The sequence below is a fragment of the Taudactylus pleione genome, unplaced genomic scaffold (genome assembly GCF_031769625.1).
Source record: "Taudactylus pleione unplaced genomic scaffold, aTauple2 ptg000070l, whole genome shotgun sequence".
Taxonomy (NCBI): Eukaryota; Metazoa; Chordata; class Amphibia; order Anura; family Myobatrachidae; genus Taudactylus; species Taudactylus pleione.
The window spans coordinates 11,279,385-11,291,461 of NW_028284472.1; the positions used below are offsets into that span (position 1 = coordinate 11,279,385).

General features: G+C 48.9%; 1 protein-coding gene across 1 annotated transcript in view; it reads left to right on the forward strand.

Annotated features, from left to right (window-relative positions):
- CDC5L (cell division cycle 5 like) overlaps positions 1–12,077 on the forward strand; it is an 88,516-nt gene that overhangs the window by 5,563 nt on the left and 70,876 nt on the right. Inside the window, exons 4-6 of the mRNA XM_088467255.1 lie at positions 786–913; positions 9,544–9,643; positions 11,811–12,029. Of these exons, the coding sequence (XP_088323381.1) occupies positions 786–913; positions 9,544–9,643; positions 11,811–12,029 (447 nt within the window). The remainder of the gene's footprint in view (positions 1–785; positions 914–9,543; positions 9,644–11,810; positions 12,030–12,077) is intronic.

Sequence of the window (12,077 nt, forward strand, 5' to 3'; positions counted from 1 at the left end):
AAAGGTTAGGTGGGTGGTCCTGGAATCTGATAAGCTTGTCTGAAGAGGTGAGTTTTCAGAGAACGCTTGAATGTTTGGAAACTAGTGGAAAGTCTTATTGTGCATGGGAGGGCATTCCACAGGGAATGGGTATGAAATAACGCCGGCCGCATGTCTAACCCTAAGTCCCCCCCGGGGGTGCCTAACCCTCCCTACCCTAGCCTAACCCTCCCGGGGGGGTGCCTAACCCTAAGTCCCCCCCGGGAGCCCTAAACCTAACTCTCCCCCCCGCGGCTGTCCGCTCGCGGTGCCCGGCATCACAACGATCGTGATGCCGGGCGCCTGTCTCCCAGCGTCGGGGAAATGCGGATGTCTACATCTAGACGCCCGGCATTTCACCCTTGCCGGGATAAGACAGTCGGGAAGCCGGCTACCGGTATATAGGCAGTCGGCTTCCCGATTGCTTCCCTTCCACAGGGTGGGTGCAGCCCGAAAAAAGTCCTGTAACCGTGCATGGGAACAAGTAATGCGCGGGGATGAGAGACGCAGATCTTGTGCAGAGCGGAGATGTCGGTTTGGTTAATAGCTTTATGTGTGAGTGTAAGTATTTTAAATTGAATACGGTAGAAGACCGGCAGCCAATGGAGGGACTGACAGACACCCTTATCAGGTTTCCTACCCATGTGTATGTTTGTAAAAGATTACCCTGAGTCTTCAGTACATTGGCAATGTAAGATCATGTGGGCTTACTGTATGTTTATAGTATTAGAGGTGGTATTACAATATATAGTCCTATGTCCCATCAGTGATAAGGCTGCTCAGAGAGACAATGAAGAGGAGACAACAGATGACCCCCGAAAGCTTAAACCTGGGGAAATTGACCCTAATCCAGAGACCAAACCAGCCAGACCCGACCCGGTGGACATGGATGAAGGTGCGTTCTCCAACACACATCAAGTGTCATTTATAGTCCGTTAATGAGTAATTATTAGTAATAATGTCCGATGCATGTACCTGCTGATACATCAGTGGTAAATTACATGAAGGTGCTTTATTAATGGGTCACAGTGCTCTCTGTATTAATATTATGTAGTAATCTGTTTTTTGCTTCCTCAGTGAGTGCCCCTTATTGGACTCTTTAATAGGGATCTCTGTATGTCCGAATACACAGTTACATCCTGCTAAACTGTGACTTCAGTAACGCCAAACTGCCCCTCTTGACGCCCCAGGTCCTGGGCGTTTTTTTCGCTCAAAATATACGTCTTTTTCCCATAAATAAAACAACTGGAAGCAACAAAACTTCATGACCCAGCTTACCCTGCTCAATGTGACGTGCGACATTTGTACATGTGTCTGCGAATGAGTCTAAGGGGGAGATGTACTGAGCCTCGGAGAGAGATAAATAGCTTTCCCACTAGGCTGTTTTAGTGGGGCGCGGCGCCCTGCCCTCCTTCTGGAGGGCAAAAAGCACCCTGCCCTCACAGCCTGCGGGTGCCGTCTTCACCCGCGGGTCGCAGTGTCCCGCGGGTGGAGAAATGTGCGGTGACCCGGTCACCGCCAGTGAATAGATGCCGGGTGCATGCACCCGGCATCTATTCTCCCTGTCGGCAGCGCTTGGGGGCTGCCCGGCGTATCCGTAAGTGCCGGGCACGCCCCCAAGAGTGACGAAAAGGGGACGCGTCTTATAGACATGCTCCCTTTTCAGTGCCACTCCCCCTTTTCTCCTTCATCCACTAGGGGACACTGGAGTTCAAGACAGTGGGGTATAGACGGTGGTAGAGTAGAGCCTGGCACCTTAAATAATTTAGAAGTGTGACTGGCTCCTCCCCCTCTATGCCCCATCAGCCCCAGTTTTTAGAATGTGCCCGAGAGAGCCGGTCGTACATCAGGCTGTCTCCAGCCTTTTTCATATTTTTTAATTTTTATTTAACACTGAGGACAGGCAGGCTGCTTGCTGTGGCCGCCGGGAAGGGCACCACACGGCTACTGCAGCCTGTGTCCGGTGACCCTGAGGAGGGGGCACACACAAAGGAGTCATCGGACCCCGAGAAGACCCGCCACTGCTGACACCGGCATGTGTCCGGGTTCCTCTCCGCCCCCTCAGCCCAGCATCCCGGCCGCAGCAGCTGTGAGTATGACCACTGCTCCTGATTAGCAGGAGCAGTGGAAGTATAGCTGGGCTCAGTGACACTGTCACTGTCAAGAGGGCCCGACTTTCCCCTCCTCCCGACTTCAGGTCAAGGGGGTCACCAGGTGCTGTAGCCACGAGGGCGCAAATCACAGCCCCGGTCGTCGCTGGGGCTGCTGGAGTGAAAGGGCGCGTCATGCAAGCTAGCGGCGCCTATTATAGTCGGGCTCCCTCCTCACTGCCGCGCTGTGTGCACCAGGCGGGCTGCCGTGGCTCATAAGTCCCGCTGTCTTAATCAGCGCACGGATCCGGCGTCGAGACCCGCCCTAAACATACACTTATGGCGCGTCCTGCAACAGCGGCGCCATTTGTAAGGGTTCTCCCCCTTATTGCTCCGCAGCAGCACTTGGAGCATAGCCGGCAAGCACAGCGCTTAGCATTTCACGGGAGGGGAGAATATGGCAGCGGACATCAGCTGATGCTCTCCTCTCCTGCTTAGCAGGAGAGGTGTTCTTTTAAGATGTGAGGAGCCAAGTTTTTACTCGTCACAGTGATGTATGCAGCGTGGACCAGCGCCTGCAAGAGAGCGCGCTTCCCTCTTAAGGGCAATATAAACAACTCCCTCTTTTATTAAGAGGGGTCCGTTGTGTAGCACAGCGCTGACTCACTCCTGCTCGGGGGAGAAAATGAAAGTACGGGTCCCGCCGCTAGGTGTAGCCGGCTGAGTCCGGGTCTCCTGCCCCTCCCCCCACAAGGGGGAGATGTGTATTGAAGCTCCGTTAACTGTAGGTCAGGTAAGTGACAGACGGCTGACTGCGCTATCACTTACAAAAAGCGCTGGAGCTCTCACAGTAGGTACAGCGCCAGTAGCATTGAGGCAGCCTGCATATATTTAACAGGGCAGCACAGACTGTTTAATGGTTAGCATTGCTGCCTCACAGCACTGAGGTCATGGGTTCGTTTCCCACTATGACCCTGTGTGGAGTTTGTATATTCTCCCTGTGCTTGCGTGTGTTTTATAACAGCGTAGCTGTTAGCCTGCTGAGGCGGTGCTTTAATGTATAAGCTCCGGCACTAGCTACTTCGGGGCACTTGTATTTAAGCCGCTTCGGCGCCCTCCACAGCAGTATAGCTCATTGCCCTAACACCTGCTGCTCTGATGGATATGTCTAGCCTTTTGCTGCCCCTCCCTCAACCTTGCGCTTAGCAGGTGCACTATGACTCCGCTTTATGCGGTTCTGTTGAGGGGACAGCTTATGTTAGCCGGGACTCTTCCAGGCTAGCATGGACATTTTGCGCACACAGCGCGGTATAACTTTACCCTAGTGCAGTGTAAGAGTCATCTCTGTCACTTCTGCAGATCGCTCCCCGTGTCCCGGCGCCTACAATGTACGTGTTGTGTGTGTGTGTGTGTGTGTGTGTGTATGTAGATGTATATGTAATCCCATATAGGGTGTGTGTGTGTGTGTGTGTGTGTGTGTGTGTGTGTGTGTGTGTGTGTATATATATATATATATATGTATGTATGTATGTATGTATGTGTATACCTTTTTTCTACTCTGCTAATCGGGTGGTCTATGGACAAGCCTTATTCCAGAGAGGTTAATTAGCACACTGCGCAAGGATGACAAGCGTTCCAGTGCACGCTTTGGCAGCACATATACAAAAATATTGGAACGATATCTGTGGGTGAGGAGAAGTCTCCATTGGGTTGGGTCTCAACCCAGCGTTGGCTGAGGGGGCAGGCCTTGGGTCAGGTCCTCCCGAATCATCCATTCTCAGGAACGAGAATCCCATATTGGGCTTACCATCCCTGTGGCCCAGCATTAGAGGCCGGGACGGCCACTTCTTTAGCTGTGTTAATAGCAACAGCAGGCCTTTATCCCCTGTTTAGATGGGGGGATTGCGCTGTGGTTTTTCCCAAGGGACAGGTCCCCCTTTTAATATGTTGGGAAGGCTCTGTTAGAATACAGCTCACTTTTTGGGGACAGTAATCCCTTAAGTTTGTGGATTGTTACACTTCTGCACACATATGTAGCAGAGGCGAGCACACCAGTAACAAGGGTCCCAGGATCGATACCAGTCTGGGACAGCACGCTGATAAAATATCCTGCCCATTACACCGTAGCAGGCTGATGGCTACACGCGACACTTGAGCAGTCTCCCTGCGTTGAGGTAAGCCACATGTATTTATACTAAGCCCTGCTATAGAACATATACATGCTGGAGTCCTGTGGCTCAGTTCTTTCCTTCCATGGCTCTAACTATTGCTCATGTTCTAATTTTAAATATTATCGTCACCTACTAATCTTGTATGTAGGTATGCATATGTGGAGATATATATATCGCTTCTTATCCTTATCATAAGGCAGAGGTAGGATTTGTTATCAGTTTTATGTCTGGTACCTAGCATATTTAAAAGAAGGATTCTGCAATTGAAGGCTGGACTCATGCAGTAGTTGGTACAATAACTCCGCTTAACACCATCTCTCCCTAAGGATTTGTATGTGGGTGTGTGTACGTACCTATATTTCCACGGATGGGAAGCCGCCTGGGATTACCAAAGCTGTCAGCTTATCCATATACATATGTGTGTGTGTGTATGTATGTATGTATGTATGTATGTATGTATATATATATATATTATAATATTAAATGGTGGCTCTGTAGACTAGAGTCATGTTCTGCAGCTTACATAGTGATAGACATTGCTTCTATTATGAACCCTATACATGACTGGGGCCTTCTTGTATATAAAGATATGTACTTACATCCTCCTGGGGTTATAGTTCCTTCTTGTTAGTCCCTATCTATGGCGCCCCCCTTTAGGGTGATCTATGATTATTTCAACTTTGCACTTGGTAGAAAACTTATAAGACACTGAGAATGCAGGATATAGCAGGACATATATAAATATAGCATGCTGATCTCCCGATGCCGGAGTCTGACAAGTTAACTTGCTATGTTGGCACTACTCTTCCTTTCAAAGAGATGGCCTACTTATGCAACTATGTTTGTCTGTATGTACGGGTTTATATATACTGATATATTCCCATTACTTGTATGCATATTTTCTAATAATTGGCAAAACCTGGTTTTTAACCCTATTGGTTATCACTACAGATATGTCCCTTCCTTTCTTGGGATAACTAATGCACTCTGTCTATGTACAGGTACCCTTCTCAGTATAGATTCCGGTACTCCATATTAATGTCTTGTCACATATCTCAATAACATGAGTCTCTAAAGGGCCCCTAGGTACATTCTATCTGTACATAGAGAATCCAGGTTCTGTTCTGTAATCAAGGATTCATTTGTTAAATTACATGAAGGCCTAGGGCCCCCGCCGATATAGGCAGGGTCAGGCCTGGATTTTATTAGATTGATGGGCGTAATACACTTCTCCATTATAAGTGTTAATGTACTGATACTTAAACTAGTAGACCGTTTTGTGGTATAGGTATAATGTCTATATGGATACACATCCCTAATATAACAAGCTCAGGTATAGAGTCCTGTTGAACGACCTTCCTGCCTCCACTAACATTTTTGCTAGTTTATACAGTGTTTTCTACTCCAACATCTCGAGACTGAAGTCCGTGCTGTAGAGCATTGGGTCTTAGCCCACTGAAGCTACTCCCTATACCTGACGGGGCAGGTTGCTGTGAGATGAACAAGGTCAGTGACATTCTACATAGCGTCCAGAGGGCTTTTGGCCGCTCACAGGTAAGCGGGCTTACCCCACTAATGCCCAACCTGTCATTGCATAGCCGCTTTCTCCCTTATTCCCCCCCTGCAGCGGTCCTAGCAGCCATCTGCTCTTTTAATCAGTTGGCTCTACACTTTAGAGCTTCCCTGGTGCATAGTTTCAACATTGAGATTAGTGACACTCTTCTACTAGATCTGTTGGGTTTATGGACTGAAGCGCTTCGAGGGTCTAGTGCACATCTTTACATTAAAGTGTGACAGTCAATATGTCCTACGCAGGGGGCTTAGTGGATTTCCTGTTCAGTCTCTGTGGATGTTTTCATCACATTGACTGGTACCTGACTGGTACCTTCAGGGTTGTCCTAGTGCTCTAGCCTTGCGGTATGGAGTGCCTCCCTATATTGGTAGCTCTCTGGGTGGCTGTTGCATCCGTGCTCTTTAACTATTAGGGTATCCTGGTTGTTTCACACTATGTTCAGGCCAGCGTTTGGTACTGACTACGCACTTCCATCATGTTGGAAGTTGTCTGTTGTTTTGGAGTTTGTGGCTGTGATTTTACTTTTCGGCTGCAGGTGTTCAGTCGCTGTTTTCACTCTGTTTTCAGAATGGGTTGTTCTGCTGTCTGACCCTCGGACAGGTATTGTAATCTCAATCCTCTCGAAGCTGCCTCGGCCTCATTCACAGTGTGATCTCCACTCGTTGGAGACTTCTATGGTCTCTCCCTTCCACTGGTTTACAACTTTGTAGTAGTTGGACTTCCAGAATGGTTCATGGTGACTGTTCGGCCTTGACTTTTACCTCTCTGCATACTCTTTGTTAGGAGTCTGTGGACAGGATCAGCTCTGTTTCTGTAGATTGGTATCGTTATACTTGTATCTTTATGACTATGTCCAACAGTGCTGGTATTCTGCTATCTGCGACTGTTGCAGCTTTCTGTTTCCGAATCTGGTACGGTTTTTGTCGAGTTTTGTTCTCGGGTTACTGCCCTTCTCATATGGATTCGGGTTGGAGTTCTCTGCTCCCAACAGTCCGGCTTGGTCTGTTTTTAGCTGAGTTTACAGCGTTATGATGCTTCTCACTTGAAGGTGTTTTCTCGCTAGCCACCTATTCCATTCTATTTACGCTGTAAGTTGTGGAATTTCTGTGTCTTTTCCGCAGGGAGTTCTGATTGTCTCCTGGCTCACGACACTTGATCCTCAGCTCTTGCCTTTCCGTTGAACCTCTGGTTCTTGGCGGTCCCTGTTCGGTTGGCCAAAGGGTTGGCATGTTCTCCGCGCTTCCCACCCAGGAGGTTGGCTTTGGGACGTCCCCACTGTCTTGAACTCCAGTGTCCCCTAGTGGATGAAGGAGAAAACAGGATTTTGGTACTTACCGATAAATCCCTTTCTCCGATTCCACAGGGGACACTGGACGCCCGCCCAGCGCTGCATACCTGCCAGTTGTTTGGTTTCTTCTATGGTTGTGTGACTGCATGATTCCCTGCAGTGGTTTCCTTTGTTCTCCTTCAGTCGGTCTTGTTCCGTTCTGTGGTCTTCTCCTTCTCCTCGTTTTCCTGTTGTCCTCCGTCTCTTCTCGGGCTCAGTTCTTAAACTGGGGCTGATGGGGCATAGAGGGGGAGGAGCCAGTCACACTTCTAAATTATTTAAGGTGCCAGGCTCTACTCTACCACCGTCTATACCCCACTGTCTTGAACTCCAGTGTCCCCTGTGGAATCGGAGAAAGGGATTTATCGGTAAGTACCAAAATCCTGTTTTCGGGCGCAAAGGTGCCCTCTCTCTAGCTCTGCCGCCGGATCTAGAGTGAACACTAGAGAAAGTACCAACCCATCAGCTCCTAGCTGTCATTTTTCAAACACAGCCTGTACAGTGACAGGAGCTGATTGCTTGGTACTTAATATCTCTCCAAGACTTATTACATCTCCCCCCTAATTCCTTGGTGATAGTCTCAGCCCAGCGTCTCCGCTGACGCATAATGTACAGAAGACGCTGACTACACGTCTCATAGCGACTCAGTCATGATTAATTCATTACTACAAGATTATCAACCATTTATCATATACACTTAAACAATAGAACATGCTTCATGCCCCCAACAAGAGGCACTCATTGAGGAAGCCACAACCGGAACATCACATACTATTACTACACGATCTCTGTGACTCTCATTAATAAATCATCTTCATTGTATTTGCCTTGTTTCCATCATTATTCCATATCACACATACTCACATTAAGGTATGAGCTCTCCAACCATCACACAATACTGGTTCCTTAGTTAGAGATTGGATGTCTCCCAGTTGGAGCTGTTCCCGATCCACCTGGTTATTCCCCGGAGCATAGAATCGCCCCACTAGACTTCTAAAGCTCATATCACAGGCAAATCTGTCTTTACATTTGCAGACGTGTATCATTCATACGTTGCCTAACATGTAATGTGCACTAATACATAAATAAGGACCATGAATTAATTTTAACTTGTGTTTTTTTGTGTTAATTAGAAAAGCAATTAGATTAAAGAAACACATTGCAATTCATTTTTAGGGGTCGAGTCTCTACCGGAAGTCAGTGAAAGCTCTTGCTTGCCCCAACATAAAAGGCATGACAGTGTGATTTTTAATCACTAGGAATACATTCTACAGGTTAAGTCTCCGATATCCAAAATGCTTGGGACCAGGGGTATATTTATAACGGAATAGTCCGTATTTTTAAATGTTTGCATATCATAATGAAATATCTTGGGACTGGGACCCAATATATACACTGAATGCATTTGTGTTATATACACCTTATACACAGCCTGCAGGTAATTTTATACAATATTTTTAATAACTTGTGCCTTAGACAAAGTTTGTGTACATTGAACCATCAAACAGCAAAGGTTTCACTATCTCAGTAATGCCGTATTTCGGAATATTTGGATATGGGAGACTCGGCCTGTAGTACTTTATTACAAGCGTTTAGTAAATGATGTGATTGGTCAGTGGAAGCCCAGATAAGCTGCAGCCAGTTTTCAGGTTCAGGTCCGTTTGGCCTAAATTGTCTCCGGCAAAGCTAGGTTAGTGTCACCTCTCGGGTGTGGTGGCAGAGATGACTTTGCCTCATTGCCCCCTCGCCCAGCACTCTGGTCACCGGCTTTGGAAAAGTGCAGAATAGCCAAAATCTCGTGTGCCCATTTCTGCATTGTCTCCAGTCCGGTGACTGAGATTTGTAGGCACAGGAGATGGAGGAGTGTTATTCCCCCTCCGCCCCATATCATCTCAGCAGAGAAATGGGGACATTAGTGTATGAATGCCGCTTCAGGTGACAGACAACCCATGTGTGATAATGGGGCTGGACTTTGCACAATGATAAGGAAAGCTTTGTGGATTTAACGGTTACGTTAATATTGGTGTTTGCATCGGGATGTAGTCAGGATCCTGACAGTCACTATACAGAGAGCAGCATCCTGACGGTCAGAATCCCAGCACATTCTAGCTGTAAGGCTAACCCCTAAGGAAGGCACCGGGTTAGAGTTGGCACTAGGGGAGGGTTAGGCGGTGGGTTAGTCTATGGAGGAGGGTTAGGCTGCAGGAGGGCTGGGTTAGTGTTAGATTAGTGTTGGGCTGCGGTGGGTTAGGGTTAGAATACTTAACTTAATCTGTAGAGATGCCGCTGTCGGTATCCTCACAGTCGTTATCCTATACCCAACTGTTTGCATCTGGAATCTCAAAAGTTGTTTCTAATTTCCAGATGAGCTTGAGATGCTGTCTGAAGCCAGAGCCCGTCTTGCTAATACTCAGGGCAAAAAGGCCAAGAGGAAAGCGCGAGAGAAGCAGCTTGAGGAAGCAAGGTATGTTCATATGTAATGAGGGATATGTAGCCAGTCATTGAAGTTCTAATGAAGATGTTGCTTTTATATGCACAAAAGGTCCGTACACTAACTTGCATACATGATGTTACTTGGACTCTACGGGGAGAATTTACGAAGCAGCGGCTTCTGTAAGCTGCTGCTTCCCGGCAGGTTGCAGGTTCATATTTAAAACGGCACCCGGAGTCAGTGTAAAGTCCAGCTTGCTTTACACCGACTCTGGACATGTGTGGGAGGGGCTGGGAGAGGGCGGAGAGGCGCTCAGCCTGGACACGTGTGGGAGGGGCTGGGAGAGGGCGGAGAGGCGCTCAGCCTGGACGTGTGGGAGGGGCTGGGAGAGGGCGGAGAGGCGCTCAGCCTGGACACGTGTGGGAGGGGCTGGGAGAGGCGCTCAGCCTGGACCCGTGTGGGAGGGGCTGGGAGAGGCGCTCAGCCTGGACCCGTGTGGGAGGGGCTGGGAGAGGCGCTCAGCCTGGACCCGTGTGGGAGGGGCTGGGAGAGGCGCTCAGCCTGGACCCGTGTGGGAGGGGCTGGGAGAGGCGCTCAGCCTGGACCCGTGTGGGAGGGGCTGGGAGAGGTGCTCAGCCTGGACCCCGTGTGGGAGGGGCTGGGAGAGGCGCTCAGCCTGGACCCCGTGTGGGAGGGGCTGGGAGAGGCGCTCAGCCTGGACCCCGTGTGGGAGGGGCTGGGAGAGGCGCTCAGCCTGGACCCCGTGTGGGAGGGGCTGGGAGAGGCGCTCAGCCTGGACCCCGTGTGGGAGGGGCTGGGAGAGGCGCTCAGCCTGGACCCCGTGTGGGAGGGGCTGGGAGAGGCGCTCAGCCTGGACCCCGTGTGGGAGGGGCTGGGAGAGGCGCTCAGCCTGGTCCCCGTGTGGGAGGGGCTGGGAGAGGCGCTCAGCCTGGACCCCGTGTGGGAGGGGCTGGGAGAGGCGCTCAGCCTGGACCCCGTGTGGGAGGGGCTGGGAGAGGCGCTCAGCCTGGACCCCGTGTGGGAGGGGCTGGGAGAGGCGCTCAGCCTGGACCCCGTGTGGGAGGGGCTGGGAGAGGCGCTCAGCCTGGACCCCGTGTGGGAGGGGCTGGGAGAGGCGCTCAGCCTGGACCCCGTGTGGGAGGGGCTGGGAGAGGCCCTCAGCCTGGACCCCGTGTGGGAGGGGCTGGGAGAGGCGCTCAGCCTGGACCCCGTGTGGGAGGGGGAATGAAGAGTGAAATGTGTGGCTGTGCTTGTTCACCTTTCCCTACCGTCGCAATTAAATGTATTAATCTTTATTATTTCTTTCCGTAAAAAATTATTTTTTGGTATGCTGTGCAGCTACCTGGCCAGGTATTTTTGCATACAACATAGTAAGGATGTCATTTATTCTATCTGGTGAAATGTAGGCATTGCTGATAACTGTGCCCTCTAGTGGCTGCATGTAATTCTACAAATGTGATGAGCAGACATGGGAAGTTTCTGCAAATACGTAATTTTTTTATTTTTTTTTCCTTGGGAAGGTCATATTTGAGAATTGGCTTGGAACCATCTATTTTAAAGCCAAATCAAACTGATATACAGACATAGCTCAAATTGCATATTTTGTTATGTTACTTATTTTTGATTTTTTTTTTTTTTTTGCATAACTCATAAGAGAGGACTTTCTAATGGCTTAGACTAGAGGATTCTAACAAAATGTTGTTTTATGTTATACATTTAATTTACAATAAAACTTAGTTGCACATTCACCTAGATAAAGATTGTTCTGTTGTTCCCTCAGCCATACCAATAGGCCTTGGATACTGTTGAGCTGCTTTTCTGGGGCTGTGGCAGTACCGGATTGCAGCTCCCATTGGTTCTCAGCCAGCGCTGTAAGTTAGGAGGTGATAGGGCAGCTTTACCTACCATATACTTGGAAACATACCTGGTATTTTCAATGATCCATATCTATTATATACAGAGCGATGACTGCATCATTTGTGTTTCAATACAATATGCATTAGATGAATCCAATAAATAGGCGTCTAATGTTTCTTACATATTAGTTTTAATTATACGTACATTTTACCTGTTGTCTGATGTATCCCTGGATGCTGGATAGTAATTCTTGCGCAATCGTTGTTTTTGTGGCTTTCCATTGGCTGAATATTTTCTGATGATTTGTACCGATAATCGCCAGGCGTTTAGCGGCTCTTCAGAAGAGGCGGGAGCTCCGAGCTGCGGGGATCGAAATACAGAAGAAGAGGAAGAAGAAGAGGGGCGTAGATTACAATGCTGAGATCCCGTTTGAGAAGAAGCCGGCTCCAGGGTTCTACGATACCTCTGAAGAGAACTACGATGCTCTGAACGCTGACTTCAGAAAGCTGAGACAGCAAGACCTGGAGGGGGAGCTGAGATCGTAAGTTGGACTCTGTCTAATGTGACTGTGTGTCTAGTGCAAGCGTTT